This window comes from Anolis carolinensis, chromosome 1, assembly GCF_035594765.1.
Source record: "Anolis carolinensis isolate JA03-04 chromosome 1, rAnoCar3.1.pri, whole genome shotgun sequence".
NCBI lineage: Eukaryota > Metazoa > Chordata > Lepidosauria > Squamata > Dactyloidae > Anolis > Anolis carolinensis.
The window spans coordinates 7064027-7085887 of NC_085841.1; the positions used below are offsets into that span (position 1 = coordinate 7064027).

The window sequence follows — 21861 nt, forward strand, 5'->3', positions numbered from 1 at the left end:
ATGCAGAAAAGGCTTTTGACAACTTTAATTGGGATTTTTTTCAAATGTTAATGAGAGAAATGTGGACATGGGTTACCATTTTTTGGATGCAATCCAAGCAATCTATGATCAACAGGAAGCAAAAATTACGATTTATGGGCATGAGGTCAGAAGCATTAAGGTAAAAAACAAAGATACAAGACAAGGCTGCCCTTTATCTCCACTAATCAACAGTTCCAATCTGTGGGACAGGGTGAGTTCCCATTCTTAGCCCCAGTTTCTGCCAACCTAGCAGTTCGAAAACATGCAAGTGTGAGTAGATTAATAGGTACTGCTTTGGTGGGAAGGTAGTGGTGCTCCGTGCAGTCATGCCAGCCACATGACTTTGGAGGCATCTATGGACAATGCCGGCTCTTCGTCTTAGAAATGAGATGAGCACCATGCTTCAGAGTCGGACTCATGTAGACTTAATGTCAAGGGGAAACCTTTACCTTTATCTTACTGTTGAATTAACTGGCAGTTGTTCTTGCTTTTGGACTCTTGTTCCCACAGTCGGCCTCCCGTCGGATTGGGCTCATGTGCGCCAACTGCCAGACAACTACGACCACCTTGTGGCGCAGGAACGCGGAAGGCGAGCCGGTCTGTAATGCCTGCGGTTTATACATGAAGCTCCATGGGGTAAGAGCAGCTAAAGTGAAACATTATATAATATATGTCCCTTGCAGACTTCCCTGGAACATCGAATGTGTAGTCAGAGGGAACCTTCTGCAATTAGCTATTTAGTTGGTGCAGCAGATGAGGGGAATGGACTGAAGACCTGAATGGAGAGTGTTTTATGTTAAGGATTGTAGATGATGTTAAATAAAAGCTCTTACATCCACCCTTCAGGGTAATGATGTGCCCCTCAGCTTTGTAGAACAATTAACAGGAACTTTGTTGACTTCAAAATGATCAAACAGAGCAATAATATTTACAGTAGTCTCTCCGATTGATTGCTTACGGAGAACAGAAGAGATAAATAGTCCTTTTAAAGTCCATAAAATTGCCTCAGTGCCTTCGAAATAACGGCCTCTGAGAGCCGGCAGCCATCTTCTCTCCTGGCTGTTTCCAGTCAGCATACACACACTCACTCTGAGGTAAACCTGGTCAAACCAGTTGCCCAGTAGCATGGCAGAGAAAATAACCAATCAGATTCTCAGCTGGGTTGTTGTATGTCTTTCGGGCTGTGTGGCCATGTTCCAGAAGCATTCTCTCCTGACGTTTCGCCCACATCTATGGCAGGCATCCTCAGAGGTTGTGAGGTATGGAGAAAACTAAGCAAAGAGGTTAATATATATCTGTGGAAAGTCTAGGGTGAGAGAGGTCAGTGTGAATGTGTAGTTAATCACTTAAATTAGCATTGAAAAGCTTATCTGCTGTCTTCTTCCTGCCTCTAGGGCATCCTTTGTTTAGAGTCGTTAACTGCCCTTGGTTGATTCATGTCTGGAAACCCTCTGTTTTCAGAGTATTGCTTTTTATTTACTGTTCTGATTTTTGAGTTTTGTAATACTGGTAGCCAGATTTTGTTCATTTTCATGGTTTCTTCCTTTCTGTTGAAGTTGTCCACATGCTTGTGGATTTCAATGGCTTCTCTGTGTAGTCTGACATGATAGTTGTTAGAATGGTCCAGCATTTTTGTGTTCTCAAATAGTATTCTGTGTCCAGGCTGGTTCATCAAATGCTCTGCTATGGCTGATTTCTCTGGTTGAATTAGTCTGCAGTGCCTTTCATGTTCTTTGACTCTTGTTTGGGCGCTGCGTTTGGTGGTCCCTATGTAGACTTGTCCACAGCTGCATGGTATCCGGTAGACTCCTGCAGAAGAGAGAGGATCCCTCTTGTCCTTCGCTGACCGTAGCATTTGTTGGATTTTCTTCGTGGGTTTGTAGATAGTTTGTAGGTTGTGCTTCTTCATCAGCTTCCCTATGCGGTCAGTAGTTCCCTTGATGTATGGTAAGTACACCTTTCCTCTGGGTGGATCTTTGTCTTGACTCTCATGGCTTGTTCTTGGCCTTGCAGCTCTTCTGATGTCTGTGGTGGAGTATCCATTGGCCTGTAGAGCCCAGTTTAGGTGGTTGAGTTCACCTTGGAGGAGGTGAGGTTCGCAGATTCTTTGTGCACGGTCTGTCAGGGCTTTGATTGTGCTCCTTTTTTGACTTGGGTGATGGTTGGAGTTTTTATGAAGGTATCTATCTGTGTGTGTAGGTTTTCTGTAAACTGTGTGGCCCAATTGTTGATTGGGTTTGCGGATGACCAGAACATCTAGAAATGGCAGTTTTCCTTCCTTTTCTTTTTCCATGGTGAATTGGATGTTTGGGTGGATGCTGTTAAGATGGTCCAGGAACTTGCTGAGTTCTTCCTCTCCATGGCTCCAAATCGTGAAGGTGTCATCTACGTATCTGAACCAAACAGTTGGCTTTTTTGGTGCTGTTTCTAGGGCCTGTTTTTACCAAAGTCCCAGTAGCTGACACCCTCACACTAATCAAACAAAACTTCCCAGAAGACATCACAGCCCTGTTTCACCATTGCCTCACCACTAGCTACTTTCAGTGGGACACTGGATTCTATGAACAGAAGGATGGAGTGGCCATGGGGAGCCCTCTCAGCCCAGTAGTAGCAAATTTCTATATGGAATACTTTGAAAAACAGGCCCTAGAAACAGCACCAAAAAAGCCAACTGTTTGGTTCAGATACGTAGATGACACCTTCACGATTTGGAGCCATGGAGAGGAAGAACTCAGCAAGTTCCTGGACCATCTTAACAGCATCCACCCAAACATCCAATTCACCATGGAAAAAGAAAAGGAAGGAAAACTGCCATTTCTAGATGTTCTGGTCATCCGCAAACCCAATCAACAATTGGGCCACACAGTTTACAGAAAACCTACACACACAGATAGATACCTTCATAAAAACTCCAACCATCACCCAAGTCAAAAAAGGAGCACAATCAAAGCCCTGACAGACCGTGCACAAAGAATCTGCGAACCTCACCTCCTCCAAGGTGAACTCAACCACCTAAACTGGGCTCTACAGGCCAATGGATACTCCACCACAGACATCAGAAGAGCTGCAAGGCCAAGAACAAGCCATGAGAGTCAAGACAAAGATCCACCCAGAGGAAAGGTGTACTTACCATACATCAAGGGAACTACTGACCGCATAGGGAAGCTGATGAAGAAGCACAACCTACAAACTATCTACAAACCCACGAAGAAAATCCAACAAATGCTACGGTCAGCGAAGGACAAGAGGGATCCTCTCTCTTCTGCAGGAGTCTACCGGATACCATGCAGCTGTGGACAAGTCTACATAGGGACCACCAAACGCAGCGCCCAAACAAGAGTCAAAGAACATGAAAGGCACTGCAGACTAATTCAACCAGAGAAATCAGCCATAGCAGAGCATTTGATGAACCAGCCTGGACACAGAATACTATTTGAGAACACAAAAATGCTGGACCATTCTAACAACTATCATGTCAGACTACACAGAGAAGCCATTGAAATCCACAAGCATGTGGACAACTTCAACAGAAAGGAAGAAACCATGAAAATGAACAAAATCTGGCTACCAGTATTACAAAACTCAAAAATCAGAACAGTAAATAAAAAGCAATACTCTGAAAACAGAGGGTTTCCAGACATGAATCAACCAAGGGCAGTTAACGACTCTAAACAAAGGATGCCCCAGAGGCAGGAAGAAGACAGCAGATAAGCTTTTCAATGCTAATTTAAGTGATTAACTACACATTCACACTGACCTCTCTCACCCTAGACTTTCCACAGATATATATTAACCTCTTTGCTTAGTTTTCTCCATACCTCACAACCTCTGAGGATGCCTGCCATAGATGTGGGCGAAACGTCAGGAGAGAATGCTTCTGGAACATGGCCACACAGCCCGAAAGACATACAACAACCCTGTGATCCCGGCCATGAAAGCCTTCGACAACAGATTCTCAGCTGTTTGCAGGCTCAGCCAATCAGCTTCTTACACGTACTTTTCCAGTTAACCCATTGCATCATGGTGTCTTTACAAACCATTTCGGAACATGCCTTCCTGGCACCTTTAGGGAACAGTACACTTGGGTTGCATCTGCATGGTAGAATGAATGTAGTTTGAAACCACTTGAACTGCCATAGCACCATGCTATAGACAGGCAAACTTTGGCCCTCCAGGTGTTTTGGACTTCAGTTCCCACAATTCCTAACAGCTGGTTTGCCCATGGCTGTTTTGAATAATGGGAGTCATGATATAACAAGGTCTTTAGCCTTTTCTGTCGAAGAGTCCTAGTGTCTTGCCAAACTATAAATCCTAGGATTCCACAATATTGCGTAATGACACTTAAAGTGGTGCCCAACTGCATTGTCGATACACTCTAAAGACCTTGTATTCCCAGAGGTAACCAGATGTCTAATTCCAGTTTATATTTCCAGTCTTTTCTGGTCAGTTTTAGGCTGGTATAGAGGCATTTGTTGGTTGGGGTGACTTCACTTTCCCCACCATTGCCCTTAACCAGTTTGGAATCTCCCTTTGTAGGTCCCTAGGCCTTTAGCGATGAGAAAAGAAGGGATCCAAACCAGGAAACGTAAACCCAAGAATGTCAACAAGTCTAAGACAAGTGCAGGTGAGTGGAATGTATTTTGTTTTTTAAATTATGGTGTATTTCTTCTATTATTTTTTTTTCTAAGGCATCTACATATCACTTCTCCAACCCCATATTGACCTCAAGACTTTGCACAAAAGACAAGAATTCTGTAATCCAAAATAATCCGGACTCACGGGTGGCTGAGATGGTGATACCTCGGCTTTCCGATGCTTCAGTGTACATCAACTTGGTTTCATGTACAAAATTATTTAAAATATTGTATATAAAAGTATAGCTACTTATAAGGCAACAATAGCATGGAGAGTGGATTCTTTGCTCCGTGAATGTGGAGCAGCTCCAACCACGTCATTTCTCAGATAGAATCTGGTTTATGGAATCATAGAGTTGAATCACAGAATCATAAAACCCTTGAGTTGGAAGAGACCCCAAAGGCCATCCAGTCCAACCCTGTGCTGTGCAGGAACACACAATCAAAGCCCTCCTGACAGATGGCCATCCAGCTTCTGCTTAAAACCTCCAGAGAAGGAGACTCCATAACACTCTTAAGGTTTAACAAGAGTACCTCTTTCCCTTTCTTGTCCTAATTCATACTTAGGATCATCCAGTAATGCCGAAAACCTTACTCCAGCCAACAGCTCAGCAGCCTGCACCAGTACCACAACCACGACTGCCACCGAAGAAATGCGACCCATCAAGACGGAACCGGGGATTTCATCTCATTATGGGCACCTCAGCCCTATTCCCCAGGTGGATCCTGTTTATTGTTTATTGTTTCATAAAAGTATTGGTGGGATTTCAGGTCAGGCACCTTAAACAGCAAACACTATAAGTTCTCCAGATCAAAACATAAATTCTCTAATAATAATAGTAATAATAATAATACTTTATTTGTAACCTGTCTTATCTTGGGCCGGGCTGTGGTGCAGCTGGTTAATAGCCAGCAGCAATATATCACTGACTGAAAGGTCATGAGATGGAAGCCCGTGGACGGATTGAGCTCCCAATTGTTTAATACGTAGCTTGCTGTCCACCTAAGCAGCTGCAAGTAGAGAAATTAGGGACCACTTAATGTGGGGAAGTTAATTCAATTTAATTTACGACACCATAAAACTGCCGGTGAGTGAAGAGCGAGGAGGAAATACTACGATCAAAGGACTCGGCGTCATAGTGGATGAAGCGACAGCTCCCCTGTGGACAGAATCGAGCATAAACTCCTAAATCAGGAATTTGGAAAAATATTAAATCACCTCTACTGTCTGTTTGTGTGTTGTATGTCTAATAATGGCATTGAATGTTTGCCATGTATATGTGCATTGTGATCCGCCCTGAGTCTCCTTCGGGGTGAGAAAGAAGGGCAGAATATAAATACTGTAAATAAACAAACAAATAAATCTCCCTGAGGGGACTTAGAATCATAGACATGGAAGAGATCACACAGGCCATCTAGTTCAACTCCTTTCTGCCAAGAAGCAGGAAAAGCACAATTAAAAGCCTCCAAGGAAGGAGCTTCCACCACACTCTGAGGCAGAGAGTTTCACTGCTGAATAGCTCTGACAGTCAGGAAGTTCTTCCTAATGTTCAAGTGGAATCTCCTGTCCTGTAATTTGAACCCATGGCTCCATTGAGTCCTAGGACTTCATCACACTACAGCATGTATCCACTTAAATCTGGTTGTTGCCTCCTGCAGAGTTTTGGGGTTTGCAGTTTAGTGAGGCCTAGGAACACTGGCTAAGCAGTTTAAATTGCTCCCTAACTTACAAACTGCAGAATTCTGCAGGACACATAAACCAGATTTAAAGTGGATAAATGCTCTAGTGTGATGAAGTCCCTAGTTGTCCTGTTTTGTCTTTCAAGAACAGCCTTAAAACAATGTGGTAAGTAAATGAAAATGGCTTTACTTCAGCAAAATATAAATAACAGCACACACAGTGGTATAATGCGAAAGAAAGCAAGGAAGTCTTAGGGCAACACAGTTCTTAAGTCTCTGATAAATTCCCAAATCAAGTAGCAGTCTTACTTCAGACAAAGAAACAGCAATAAATCTTTAGGAGCAGTTTCCCAGATGCAGACTCAAAGCAGGCACAAGGTGAGCGAAGGCTTAGGCATTAAGAGTCAGTTTGTTACCAGAAAAAGCTGACTGCACCTGCTTCTGCTTTATAGCCCCGAGTTCCCTCACAGCTGCTAGGGCAGTTCCCAATTAGCTGCATTTCTGGCAGCTATTCTAGCTGAACGAGGTCTCTGCTCTGTTTCCTTTCGTCTCTCCTGAATTGTGGGAACTTGCAAACTCTCCTCCTCAGATTCCAACTGCCCCTCTGACTCATGAACACTTTCCTGTTCCCCTTCCTCTTCTGAAGAAGAGGAATCCCTAGTCTCCGAGGCAACAGAAAACAAGCCTTCTTTTTCTTCTTTATGACATCCTTTCACTTATTTATAAATGGCAATTATGTCTCCTCTCAACCTTCTCTTTTGCACATTAAACATACTGAGCCTGTGAAATGTTGAAGGGTATCCTATATCCTCCCTTCTTCTATTGACCAGTTATGTCCTTCTTTCTCCTTCCCAGGCATTCTCACTCTCTACAATGTCCGGACACAGCTCTGCTCTTCACTCCGCCATGTCGTCCCTCAAGCTTTCCCCACAAGCTTACCAGCCGGTCGTCAGCCAGGCCAGTGCCAAGCAAGACTCATGGAACGGCCTGGTTCTAGATGAAAACCACGGTAACATCATCACAGCATAACCGCATTCTGCCCTCCATGGGGCTCATGACGTAGAGACAAGCTACAAGGACAGAACCACACCATGTTGCTTTTCTCCTTGTAAAAAAAATGTCTCTGCCCATCATCTTGAAAGGTATCCTGGTCTTAGTAGAAGAACCATTCCAACCCATGACCTTCAGAGATGGCTTTCTTTTGCAGGCCAAAGTGTCCATCTTTGGTTGGCCACCAAACCTCAGAACAACTGAAAGCAATGGACATGTTTTGGCTAACTGTGAAATCAGAACTACCTTCAGTACAATGGAGAGATACTACTAATTCATTCTGCTCCTTTTCCTGACATTCATTGTTTGTTCAAGATTTCTGCATCAGTTGGCACGTTTTGGACAACAATCTCCTTGGACTGGTCTAACTTGGAAGCGGCTCACTCCAAGATCAGCTCCTTTTTAAAAACATTCAGTGTGATTTTTGTCATAAAAATCACACAGAAATGCATGAAAGGACATGAACATTTCTCACTCCATTCCCAAAAACACCCTACTACATCTTCCAGACAACTCCTTTTCCTTTTGCAATCCTTCTCAAAAGGATGACCAAAAGTGATGCAATGTCACTCTTGGTCCTACCATTTTGAGATGCCCTGCAGAGAGAAACAAGGATATGTGGGTTTAGTCTGAGGATTTGCCCGTCCTAATGCAGAATATAAGATAAGGAGGTTCTGATGTGTAAGAGCAAGCTGGAGAACCCTGATATGAAGTGAAATGTGCATGAAGGCATCATTCGCTGATCTAAAACTCCTCCTCTCGCTTTGCAAAGTATGATGGGCACAAAGTAAGGCTTTTTAGCCAGGGAGCCTTGAGTCACCACAGGTTGCAAAAACACAAACCATTTGAGCAGCCCATAACTTCATACCATACATAATAGCAGTAGGATGCCACTTACCACAATGAATCTTGGGGCCTGAAATTTATGGATGGAGGCATTACAATTCTCAAGACAGAGAGCTCTAGGATCTCACTAAACTATAAATCCCAGCATCCCATAAGAAGCTACTATGTGCAGTTGCCAGGGTAGGTTTTCCCCACTTTTGTAAGGAAGATGGGATATAAACAAAGGGTTAAATCAGAGTTGTCAAACTTGTGGCCCTCCAGATGTTTCAGACTAACTCCCAGAAGCCCTAGCCTGCTTGTCCAATGGCCAAGAATCCTGGAAGCTGAAGTCCAAAGCATCTGGAAGGCCACAAAGCTGACACCACTGGGTTAGATGAATGGAATTGTAAGGCTAAAATTGTATAGGGTGAGTGGGCACAAGCACCATGAAATTGGGCTTTGTGAACTGTGCATCTCCAGATGTGGTCGGACTCTTAACTCCCAACTGCTTTGGCCAGAATAGCCAGTGTGTTGGAGATGTTGAGAGTTGCAAACCCATGCCCTCTGAATGACATCTCCTTGTGGTGAAAGTAAAATAGAGAAAACGGGACAGTCAGCCTTCTACATTCACTGGGGTTAGTGGTGCAGGACTCTCACGAAATTGGAAAAACTGCAAATATAAAACACTTTTTAAAACCCGAGAACACACATCATTAGGAATCTCAAGGTCCTCCAGCACAACTTCTGCCAGAAACTAGAATCAGATTGAAGGACCTAAAAATCCTTATTGGTGCTTTCTCTAGAGGACCTAGAGATCCCTCAAGAGAAGATTTTAATCACATCCTTGAAAAATCAAATCTGGAAAAAGTTGAACCCATATAAGCGGAGAGCTAATTGTAGTTGCGTATGATCCAACAATGTCTCAACCTGCCTTCTTAGAGTGTATGTGTGATGTTTGCCTGCCCATTTGCCAATGCTGGAGGCAAAAGATGGATATTGGCAACAAATCCACTTTCAATGGACGATGCATCCAGACTGGCTGCCCACCTGGATTCTTTTGTTGCTTCTTCTGATGGAAACATTTCTGGAAAACTCAACAGACTTGCTTTCCTTAGTGTTCACCCTTGGCTTCCCCTTTTGCAAATCAAGGACCGGGTTTTCTTAATAAGCTACAATAAAGCCTCATAATAAATGGAAAACTGAGGACTTTTAAAAAGAGAAAAGGTCTGCAAACCTTTGGACACTGGTTTCCAGCTCCAGGCATAATTGTGATTGCAACTTGCGGGTTCCACAAATGCCTTGAGGATCCTATGGATCTAGAGATCTGGCAGCTCCCGGCAGCGTGTGCCAAAATGTTAAATTCACTGCATTTCTGTTACTTTGATTATTTCCCCCCGCCTTTCTGTTCCTAATGATGAATAAAATTTTCCTTATTTTTGAAGTTGCCCTAACAGAATCCCTTACCTGGCATCAGACTGAAGGGAGGATTTAATTTCTACATCTATTGAATTCTTTTGTTCTTCCTCAATTCAAGCGGAGTTTGAAAGAGAATATGGAAAATTGCAAATATGGTAAACTGGATAAGCTGAAACATTTTCCACACGGCAAGCAAAGCCATTTTTAAAGCCCAAACTCAGCCACCTTTCCCATGCTTTTTACATGGGAGTTAAAAGGAGATGGGTGCACACAACTCAGCAGTTGGGTTGCCATTGTCTTCATTGTCTGTCTACATTTATGGGTGAAAAAAAAAGGCTCTTGGTGTTTAGATAGCATGAGGCACGAAAGGCACAAGAACTGCACAGGCTCATTTTTAGCTCTGGTTAGTTGGCAAACCCACCTCATCCTATGTTATTGGGCAATTCCTGTCTAAATGATAGGATTATGCATTCCACATCTTGGGTTAAATTCCTGTCTTTTTTGAAAGAAAAGAACAAGAAAAGACAGGAGAAAGACCAGGCAATGGGCGAGGGCTTAGGGCCATTTTGCACAGACATACCGTGTTTCCCCGAAAATAAGACAGTGTCTTATATTAATTTTTGCTCCCAAAGATGTGCTAGGTCTTATTTTCAAGGGATGTCTTATTTTTACATGGAGAAGAATTCACATTTATTGTTGAATTAAAAAATGAACATTTATTATATACTGTACAGTAGTTGTCATCACAAACCAGCATAACCAGACAAACTGTGAATCCTATCAAGAATTTCTTGTTACTACCATTATTTCCATGTACAACTGGTACGTACATTTACCAATCCTGTATGCTCTGGTGTTCTGTTTGGCAGATGCTGGGCATGCTTCCAAACAAAAACTATGCTAGGTCTTACTTTTGGGGGAGGCCTTGTATTTAGCAATTCAGCAAAACCTCTACTAGGTCTTATTTTTCGGGGATGTCTTATTTTCGGGGAAACAGGGTATAACCTAGAATATCAAGGCGAAATAACCCACAATATCTGCTTTGGATTGGGTTATCTGAGTCCACACTGTTCAAAGCAGATAGTATGGGATTTGATTTGGCTGTATGGAAGGAGCCTTAGAGTGCATCTGCATCATAGAACTCCTGCAGTTTGACATCATTTTAATTGGCATGGTTCAATGCTTTGGAGGATGTAGTTTTACAAGGTCCTTAGCCTTCTTTGCCAAAACTATAAATCTCAGAAATCCACAGCATTGAATCATGACAAAGTGGCATCAAACATCATTAATTCTACAGTGAAGATATGCACTCAGATGTATTGCACATTATTGAGCAGGAAAGTTAATTGTTTTTGGACTATTTTTGCCGGTATCTCTAGCTGGGAAGATAAGCAGCAATGCTGACAATGGATTGTGGGGATTGTCTGCCAAAAGCAGTCAAAAACCTTTTAAAAACTAAAGTGGAAAGCCCAACTAGACATTTTACTCTTTTCTTTGGCTGTGGAGAGGATGTTTTCTGGGAGTTTCAGCCTTTGCTCTGATAAAAGAATTTTTCCTTGAGAGCCCAAACGGTGGATGAGGTTGGCTGAGATTCCTTGAGCAGCTTATTATTTCCAAGGCCAGGAGGCTCTACATCAAATTGTTTTTCACCATACTGTTCTCATGACATTTTTCTCCCCCTTCCTCCTTAAAAATAATGGGAATTATGAAGTGGAATCTTTTGCTGATTGTTTACATCTCCATTCCTAGAAATGACTGGCCTCTGTATGAGGCAGCTGTGGTCACTCCTACACATTTAAAGATATTGTGATGTCCGTGGGCAGGTTTCAGCCGAAATAAATTATGTCTTTACCTATCTCAGATCAAGTGGAATTGTAAAATGGCACAATAAAGTGGAATCCTTAAAAAAGTGGGTGTGTTTGATGCTTGAACTTCTACATCTACAATTAAGCATGGTGTCTAACTGTTTTGCCCAGGACTGCAATCTGGATGCAATTTAATCTTTCATAGCATAGAGTCATAGAAGTGGAAGAGGCCCCCAAGACCATCAGGTCCATCCCCTTCTGCCATGCAGGAATACACAATCAAAACACTCCTGACAGATGGCCATCCAGCCCCTGCTTAAAAATCTTGGAAAGGAGACTCAATCACATTTCCAGGCAGTAGCATATTCCGCTGTCAAAATACTGTTAAGGTCTTCTTCCTAATGTTGACATGGAATCCTTTATTATGCAGTGTGAATCCATTGCTACTCTATGTACTAGTTTCGGTCTAGAGCCGTGGTTCTCAACCTTCCTCATGCCACGACCCCTTAATGTCAGAGTAATTCGCAGTGTAGCAGCAGTTGTATGTTGTCAAATGGAGCGCAGAACGAAGAGACGTCAGAAACTATGTTTAAAAATATATACAAAGCTTTACTTTACAAGACAAACAGAATTGCAGACGAACACAGGCTTGGCTTTCACTCTAGGCAGACACAAACTAGAACAGAGCAAGATCTCAACTGACGCAATCAGTAATGTACAAACACACTTGAGTCTGGATACTCCCCAGACACATCAAGGTCAACACAGCTTCTCAGTCATTAACTCTTTACAGACTATAGCATACTCTGGATGATGCAACCTGTATGCAATACATGCCAGACACAAATTTCATTTAAACACTACCAATACACAAATCCCACATTGACACTTAATACAGTTCCTCATGTTGTGGTGACCCCCAACCATAACATTATTTTCATTGCTACTTCATAACTGTCATTCTGCTACTGTTATGAATCTTAATGTAATATCTGATATGCAGATATTTCTATTTTTATTCACTGGACCAAATTTGGCACAAATAGCCTATGCACCCAACTTGGAAAACTGGTGGTGTTGCGGGGTGTGTATGTGTGTGATTTTGTTATTTGGGAGTTGTAGTTGTTGAGATTTATAGTTTACCTACAATCAAAGAACATTATGAACTCCACAAACGATGGAATTGAACCAAACTTGGCACACAAAATTCCCATGACCAACAGAAAACATACAGGTGCATTTCTTGTCAGGTTAAACTTCAGAACGTTTCAGTTTATATCTTTAACTTATAATCTTTAAGAGTCTCTTCAAAAACTGTATTGCATTGTACAGCTCTCTTCAATAACAGTCTACTTCCAAAGAAACACAAGCCTCAACACTATGTTCTAACTCCTAACACTGGCTTCTGCACTCTTAACAGACTTCTGTACTAAAGGCTCAACTGACATTACTAGCTGTTATCTTTTTAAAACGGAGCGTTCTAAACCAGTGGTTCCCAACCTTTTTCTGACCAAGGACCACGTTGAGCGGGGACCACAGTGACCAGGGACCATTTTGACCACTGGACCACTCTCCAACATTAGTACCAAAGGGGTTATGAATCAGTTTTTGGTCAATTTTAGATTTCGTTTGGTTATTTGGGGTGCTGATTCAGAAAACTGCATTGGATAGACCACATCAGCTCTAGTTTCTGATACAGAACATATGCCACCCAGTAGTCACCATCTGCTTGCCCACAGCAAACCATATTTAATCATCTAGAACTGATGTGCTCTATCCAATGCAATTTTCTGAATCAGCACCCCAAATAACCCCAGGAACAGGCCTAAAAACGAAGACACCAAGGCGACCCCGCTTCCAGGCACCACATGGAATGGTTCCACTTGGAGGAGGGAGGAGGAGAGAAGCAGCAGTCAGGAGGCTTGTTGTCGCACCTTTTGTGGGCCATCAGCCTCTCTCCTCCCAACATACACGTTGCCTTGGCACTATAAGTTTCGTGAGACCAGGTGCTCTCGTTACAACAGTGTAGTAACAGTGAGGCCGCGGACCATATTTTAATTCTTGCAGACCACTGGTGGTCCATGGACCACAGATTGGGAACCATTGTTCTAAACCGTCACTGAACCAGTCACATGGTTTGCAGCCCCTCTCACTGCTTTAAGTACATAGAGATAAAGAAACTGCAAACCACAGAAGACATAAAAGTAAAGGTTTTTCCCTGACATTAAGTCTAGTTGTGTCTGATGGGGGATGGTGCTCATCTCCATTTCTATGCCGAAGAGCCGGCGTTGTCCGTAGACACCTCCAAGGTCATGTGGCTGGCATGACTGCAAGGAGCGCTGTTACCTTCCCGCCGGAGCGTACCTATTGATCTACTCCCATTTGCATGTTTTTGAACTGCTAGGTTGGCAGAAGCTGGGGCTAACAGCAGAAGCTCACCCGGCTCCCTGGATTCGAACTGCTGAACTTTCGGTCAGCAAGTTCAGCAGCTCAGCGGTTTGAAATAAACCGACACGTTATGAAACAGACAAACATCAAATAGAGGAGGCTTGAGAAGTTTGCTCCGGTCTCTCCAACCCACTAAGTTCTGACAAGTTTCTGTAACAAATTAATTAAGCCTTGGGAATTGGGATAAGCACCTGCTCTGCTAGCTAATATTAAAGCATCCTACTAAAGCAATTTGGTGAGGCACCACCACTCTTTGGCAGAGAAGGCTAAAAACTTTGGAAAACTACAACTCCAGTGATTCCAGCAGATCGATTGTTCTGCAAAGATGCTGCTGCTCGGCGCTCGATTGATGTGGTCTGCCTTGAAGAGCTGACCCGGGAAGAGTTTTTGGAAAAGTTTTGTTGCCTCTTTATCCAGGGAAAGCAATTGGAAGGGCATTTGTGAAGACCTAGACAATATGCTGCAAAGGTTTATTATTATTATTATTAATATTAATATTAATATTTATTTATAACCTGTCTTATCTTCCCAAAGAGGACTCAAAGCAGCTTGACATAAAAGCATTTCTATACAGTTGGGTTGCTGTGAGTTTTTCAGGCTGTATGGTCATGATCCAGTAGCATTCTTTCCTGACATTTCCGATTTCTTGACTGCAGTCTTCATTCTGATGGGAAAACTTTAAACTAGCTCAATGTCATTCACTGTCTAAAGTTATGTAAACCATCTGTGGTCATTTATTTAAATGTTGAATTGTAAATCTTACTTTCTTCTAAGACTTGTTTCTCTCTTTGATATACTTTACAGTTTTTAGTTTGACTGCCAGAGTCTCCGGACATCAGCGGGCCCCTTGGCTGTTTTGATTTTTTCTGCAATGCCCGAAGGCCCATCCGTCAAGAAGTTCCAACTGCTTTGCTCTCCCTTTGTGGGGCAGACAGTGATTAAGGTGGGAGGGAGCACAAAGCAGATGACACCCAATGATGTCAAAACTCTGGTGCTGTCCGATGCTCAGGTGAGTCTGGTTAACTCTTCTAGTATGAACCTGTCCAGAGTAGGGTTGCCATAATCCTGGTGCATCCAGTCAACCCCCTTAGGCCATGCAGATGACAATACAGCATCTGTAGTAGTAGTAGTAGTGATGATGATGATAATAATAATAATAATAATAATAATATTTTTTCGTGTCAGGAGCAACTTGAGAAACTGCCAGTCGCTTCTGGTGTGAGAAAATTGGCCATCTGTTAGGACGTTTCCCAGGGGATGCCTGGATGTTTTGATGTTTTTTTTACCATCCTTGTGGGAGGCTTCTCTCATGTCCCCGCATGGAGCTAGGGCTGATAGAGGGAGCTCATCCGCACTCTCCCCAGGTTGGATTCGAACCTGGCAGCCTTCAGGACAGCAACCCAACCTTCAAGTCACAAGGCTTTAAACCCACTGTGCTACCAGGGGCTCAATAATAATAGTAATAATAATAAAAATAATAATAGGAGCAAACTCAGGGGCCATCCTAGCCAACTCTTTTCTGCCATTCAGCAAAAACACAATCAAAGCATCCCCAACAGATAGCCACCTAGCCTTTGTAATAATAATAATAATAATAATAATAATAATAATAATCATCATCATCATCATCATCATCCCAGGGGCCATCCAGTTCAACTTCTTTCGGCCATGCAGAAAAAGCATAGTTTCAGAACCCCTGGTGTAGTGGTATGTTTTTCCTGGAAGTTGCCATAGAGTTACATGGAAGGACCATGCAAATGTATTTATTTATTATTTACAGCATTTATATTCCTGCTTTCTCACCCTAAGGGGGGACTCAGGGCGGATCACAGAACATACACATAGCAAACATTCAATGCCATTTTAAACATAAAGGACAGAGAAATGATAGAGGTTTTATGTTGGCATTTTTCCAGCTTCGGCATCCTGGGGTTTGTGCTCGATTCTGGCCACAAGGGGGTGCTGTCGCTCTAACCACTATGACTATGACGAGCCCTTGATCACAAACTTTCCTCTTGTTCTTTGAGCCCCAGTATTTCTGGTATTCCTTTTATGGTGCCGTAAAATACCTCCCCACTTAAGCAGTACCTAACTTCTCTACTCACAGCTCACAGTTGTTTTCAAATGGTTAGGTGGACAGTGAACCAGGCTGAAGGTTGAGTGCTCGCTCCAACCCGGGCTTCAAACTGCCAACCTTTTGGTTGGTAGAGATCTATTGCTGCTGGTAATTAGCCAGCTGTGCTAAAGCCTGGCCCACATTCCTAGGATGTATCTCTTGGAATCTTTAAAACTTAGAATGAAGTTCTATGACATGCTGGGTCCAGAAACCAAGTAACGTAATAGTATTCAGTATTATCCATGGTTTTGTATAGCTGAGAACATATCCCGCCCGCGGAAATGAAGTGTTGAGGTTTGTAGAAATAAATAAATAGAAGCTTCACCACAGTTTCTGAATCAAGATAAACCCTGCAGTATAATAAGTTGTCACTCAGGCTTGTATAACATGTAATAGTAGCTTTACTTCAGTTCAAAAGTTCAAACAGGGCAATGAGATATATATATATATATATATATATATATATATATGTATGTATGTATGTATGTATATATATGTATATATAAGGTAAATGTTTCCCCTGACGTTAAGTCCAGTCATGTCTGACTCTGGGGTGTGGTGCTCATCTCCATTTCTAAGCCAAAGAGCCGGCGTTGTCTGCAGACACCTCCAAGGTCATGTGGCCGGCATGACTGCATGGAGCGCCGTTACCTTCCCGCCAGAGCGGTACCTATTGATCTACTCACATTGGCATGTTTTCAAACTGCTAGGTTTGCAGGAGCTGGAGCTAACAGCAGCAGCTCACGCCGCTCCCGGGGCTTGAACCTGGGACCTTTTGGTCTGCTGCTCAGTGCTTTAACGCACTTTGCCACCGGGGCTCCATATATATATATATATATATGAATTCACACAGAGAATATAGTGAATAAACAGTCCCTTTAATATATGCCTCATTTGCCTTATAAATAATTAGGCTTCGGAGAGTATGACAGCCATTTCCTTCCTGACCAGTTTCCAGTCAGCTGCTCTCCTCCCTCTCTGAGATGAAAGTGGCAGTTAAAACCAAGCTAGAGACAGCAGCCAATCGAAATTCTGGCTCCTGACTGGCTCAGCCAATCAGCTATCGACACGTGCTCTTTCCAGTTAACTCACCACCTCATGGTGCCTCTTTTACAAATCCTCACACGGAGGACTTACCGTAATTGCAGGAAAAATAATGTGTTTTCTAGGTCCATGGAAAGAAGTTGTTTCTGGCGTTTGGCCCCCCCCAGAAAGGGACGACGGGCTCCAGGATTGAACATTCAGAATCGCCAGCGGGTCAAGGGTTGACAGATAGCGGGAGCAGTTCTTTTCTCATGAGGCAGGAAGGAAAAGTGGCCGATACCCATGATCTGAAAGACCATCTGCAAGAGGAACATGATGTGGATTGGCCATCGCTTGCCGAAGACAATGCTGACGGCCCTCGGAAATGGCTGCGTTTCCAGTTTGGCCTGTACGGAAGCATCCGAGCCAACGAGTTCGCAAGAGCCAATAAGGCAAACAAGCGAGGCGACTGGAGAGACCCGGTTCCCAGGTTTGAATTGTGGGTTTTGCATTTGTTTTAAAAGAAAGCAGAAGAAGGAAGATGGGCCTTGGGCCACCTTAGGCAGAAGAGACTAGCAAAAATGGATGGCCATCTGTCAGGGGCACTTTGATTGTGCTTCTTCAGTGGTTTTCATTTTATGCCTGAGGCAGTGCTGCATACCTCCCAACGTTCATGCAAAGTGTATAAGTCATATATGAAACATAGATTATTATTATTATTATTATTATTATTATTATTATTATTATTATTGACACAACGACGTTGTATGACACAGCAAACAAGATAGATATGCTGGATTTCGTATCACAAAATCACAAGTTGAACACTTCCCTTGTTGTTATTGTTGTTGTTGTTGTTGTTGTTGTTATTACTAGATACACAGCAAGATTAGTACTCAGCAAACAAGATCACTATGCTGGCTGTTGTATTGGCTCATACATCAGACAGTTCCCAAGTGTTTAGGACTGTGATGTATCGGCGAATAATGTGTGCAGATATCATTATTATGTTTATTTTGTTTATTGCTATATTTATTCATACCCTACTTTTCTCTCTACAAGGAGACTCAAAGCAGATTGAATAAATGCATTTCATTATTAGACTTGGGTTCCATCTCCAAGATATTTTATTATATGCATATATTGAAGTCCCCGCTGGTGCAGCAGGTTAAACTGCTGAGCTGCTGAACTTGCTGATCAAAAGATTGATGGTTCTAATCCAGGGAGAGGGGTGAGCTCCCACTGTCAGCCCCAGCTTCTGCTAACCTAGCAGTTCAAAAACATGCAAATGTGAGTAGATCAATAGGTACCGCTTCAGCGGGAAGGTAACAGCGCTCCATGCAGTCATGCCAGTGGCCACATGACTTTGGAGGTGTCTACAGACAACGCTGGCTCTTTGGCTCAGAAATGGAAATGAGCACCAACCCCCAGAGTCAGACACGACTACATTTAATGCCAGGGAAAAACCTTTAACCTATGGAAAGGCAGGCTTTCCCAAATTCCTTTTTTCAAAAATCAAAAACACTTCAGAACCTAAGCATTATAGATAAGGGTGACTCAACATGTAATCGTCACAATTCTTTACCATTGGCAGCATTGGGAATTCTGGGTCACATCATTTGTAGGAACAAAAATCCCCCTGCATGTCCCATGCTCTCCTATGGAGACTTTGGTTTATTTTCCTTCTTAACCAACAAAACTACTTATGTTCTTTTCAAATCAAGAAAGCTTTTATTTTATGTTTAGGCTGATTCTGAATTTTGAGGGCGGAGGTTTCCTTGTCTTTTATAACTGCCGCATTCAGCCGTGTTCCTCTCCTTCCAATGAGCCATCAACTGACATCCTGAGCCCAGAGTTTGATCGCGGAAAAGCTTTGGAGGCTCTTTGCAAACCCACTCCTGTGTGCTACACACTTCTGAACCAAACCTATTTCTCAGGGCTAGGTAAGTTTAGTGTTGCTTCAGTTTGTTTCCCCTTTGAGATGTGTATTGTGAAGATGTGCAGAGTAAAAAATTGGAAGGGGAATGTTTTCTAATTTTTATCTCATCCTATTATTCCTCCAAAGAGCCAGAGACATCCCTAAGGCTATTACAGCCAGGCATAGCCCTACAACTTCATGCTTCTAGAGCTGAAGTTTAATGTATAAGAAATAAATGGATTTCTGGCAAATGTATAATGAAACCGTGGACCTCAATGCCAAAAGAAATAATGATGGCTTTTAGTTTGGATTCAGCAAGGCATTAGATAGATTCATAGAGATGACTAAGTATTATCTCCAGTGTCAGAGGTAACTTGTTGATGTTATGTGCCTTCAAGTTTTTTCTGACTTATGCCAACCTAAGGTAAACTTATCATGGGGGTTCTGGGCTGAGACAGTGTGAGAATCTCTCAGTGGGTTTTCATGATTCATGGGGAGCCAAACCCTAGTTACCAAAGTTGTAGTCCGCAACATGTAAGCTTTATGTATTTGTATCAGTTACTAAAGAATGTAAGATGAAGAAAGCAATAGTTTGCATGAATTGGTTGAGAGTTCATTGTAGATAACTACATGTCCATCATGTGATCAAAATGGTGGATTTTCCACAGGCCTTTTAAAAATTTCGGACAACCATTATGATGTTTTCCTTAGCTTCATTGTTACTAGACAACAAGCAAGTAACATATATGCTTTTAAATCCTATGCTAACTTATAGGGAAAGCATCTGGCTACGACCCCGAAACTAGACGCAATAGTCAGGACTATTGTCATTATTTTGCACTGGTTGTGGGGATACAGCCAGAGACTTTTCCTATATGATCTAGCTATGCTCATTTCACACCTGGAATGATAATAAAGGGCAACTTTATCGTTAGGTTGGCGTGAGGATATGTGGCTCAGTATAAAATAGTTTGCAAGTAGTTATTTATGGTATGCTGAGATGTAAGATTGAGGCCAATGAGTGAAAATTAAACTCTGGACCTCCAGCACTTGCTAATTTCTATGATAACAGGACGGTACTTGATTAATCTCACTTCTCTTGATTCCTTTTCTTTTATCCCTTACTCCAGGTAACAGAATTAAGAACGAGGCTTTGTATCTCGCTCGAATCCACCCACTCTCCCTTGGATCTCAGTTGCCGTCTTGCGATCTTGAAAGCCTGCTGGACTCTGCTGTTCAGTTTAGTTTGGAGTGGCTTCAAAGCAAGCTGCAGAAAAAAAGTGTACAAGTGCACATTTATATGAGAGACAAATGCCCAGCAGGGCATGAGGTGAAGAAGGAAGCTTTGGGGCCTCCAGATGGATTGAAAAGACTCACCTGGTGGTGCCCACAGTGCCAACCTCAGGTGTCACAAGGAGAGATGGACATGCCCTCTACAGAGAGCAACTGATGTGCCAAGTTGCCTTCCCCAGTAAACACTTTGTTTTTAAAGTTGGTTGTGAAAAAGATGTAAAGTTAGATTTTTGTTTGAGATAAGAGATAGGGCATATATATATGCTTATAGTTGCCAAAAAAACTACCCAAATCCAGCATTTCTCATCCTGTTTTTTCAGGTTTGGAAGCACTTTACTCCTTGCCTGCTCTCATCAGGTTGCTGCAAGAAGAACAACTCATGGTGGGAGTTGTCTCATCCAAAATAAAAGATAACTGAGCTGCCCTTAACAAGAGCATTTTGGGACCCCAACAAGTCATCTATGGCAACATCAGTGTTGAATTGGCAAGAGCTTACATTTTTTTCAGATTCTTTTCATAGCATAGGAATGTATAGCAGAATCTATGTAGTTGAACTGATAAATGTGCTCTGGATTTTAGTTTGAACTTTAAAGGCACTTTAAAGATTGCAAACATTTTTAGAGGTTTAAGGGTCAATATCTTGGGTAGTTCCTTTAAAGTTTGGACTAAGACCTGGAACAGATTCACCACTTCACTGATATCAAACCACTTATGTTCTACCTATGCATGATTTCAAATGATTACTACTTATTTAAGATATTGGAGCAAGTAAAGGAAACAATGATGGTCAACTAATAACTGTGAAAGCATAGTTTCTTTTAAGTAGAGTTTTTTTATCGATTTGTTAATCTATGTAGTTATAGCTCAGACAGGAGGTACTCAAAATTCTGTTTTGAAAATGATTGTCTTGTTAGATTTTTGGATTTTATTAAAGGTTGGCTTGAACAAAAATGTATTGTGGAAATTTCTTCACGGATCTCTAACAAAGATTTCACTGCACCTCACCACATCATTTTAAATATTCATTGTGAAGAAGCCATAGATTTCCAAGAAGTATGAAGTGTTGCGAGTATAGATAGGGATTTACTGTTCACTACCAATTACGGAAGGACCGGAGGAGGAGGAGAAGGAGAAGGAGGAGAATGAGAAGAAGAAGAAGACGACTTTCAGACTTGATACCATCACTTCCTTGATGGAGTCTATCTACCTGTAGTGACATATCCCTTTCCTACTGCTTTTCGTGTTTTTGTCATTTTTATTGTGTACCTTCAAGTTGTTATGGCAATCCTAAGGCAAACCAATTGTGGGATTTTCTTGGCAAAGATTTATTCACAGAAGGTTTGCCATTGCCTTCCCCTGAGAAAGTGTGACCTGCACAATTTCCCCCAGTGAATTTCATGGTGAAGAAGGGACTTGAACCCTGGTCTCCAGAATCTTAGTTCAATTTTCAGCCACACCAAGCTGGCTCTCACCTTCTTCTTTTACCAAGCATCATTGTTTTTTTCTAGTATTTGTACATGATAGCCATGTACAAATACGTGAAAGGAAGTCATAGGGAGGAGGGAGCAAGCTTGTTTTCTGCTGCCCTGCAGATTAGGACGCGGAACAATGGCTTCAAACTACAGGAAAGGA

The 21861-nt window shown here is 42.3% G+C and overlaps 2 protein-coding genes across 5 annotated transcripts in view; both read left to right on the top strand.

The window, feature by feature from the left end:
• Positions 1-9651, top strand: part of gata4 (GATA binding protein 4) — a 78434-nt gene extending 68783 nt beyond the window's left edge. For both annotated transcript variants that reach the window (XM_008122488.3, XM_062969544.1), the window contains exons 4-7: positions 532-657; positions 4558-4645; positions 5223-5374; positions 7191-9651. In XM_008122488.3, coding sequence (XP_008120695.1) covers positions 532-657; positions 4558-4645; positions 5223-5374; positions 7191-7364 — 540 coding nt within the window. In that variant the 3' untranslated portion in view covers positions 7365-9651. The remainder of the gene's footprint in view (positions 1-531; positions 658-4557; positions 4646-5222; positions 5375-7190) is intronic.
• Positions 9652-13632: 3981 nt separating this feature from the next.
• neil2 (nei like DNA glycosylase 2) lies at positions 13633-21180 on the top strand. 3 transcript variants are annotated; one of them, XM_016998133.2, is made up of 6 exons: positions 13633-14347; positions 14684-14888; positions 17165-17517; positions 18765-18961; positions 20067-20407; positions 20550-21180. In XM_016998133.2, the coding sequence occupies exons 2-5, from the start codon at positions 14751-14753 to the stop codon at positions 20384-20386; spliced, it is 1008 nt and encodes a 335-aa protein (XP_016853622.1). In that variant the 5' UTR covers positions 13633-14347; positions 14684-14750; the 3' UTR covers positions 20387-20407; positions 20550-21180. The 3 variants fall into 3 exon arrangements, with proteins under 3 accessions (XP_016853622.1, XP_062825629.1, XP_008120693.1); XM_062969559.1 differs by having other exon boundaries at positions 13635-14347; positions 20067-21180; XM_008122486.3 differs by having other exon boundaries at positions 13650-14347; positions 17165-17508; positions 20067-21180.
• The last annotated feature ends 681 nt before the right edge of the window (positions 21181-21861 follow it).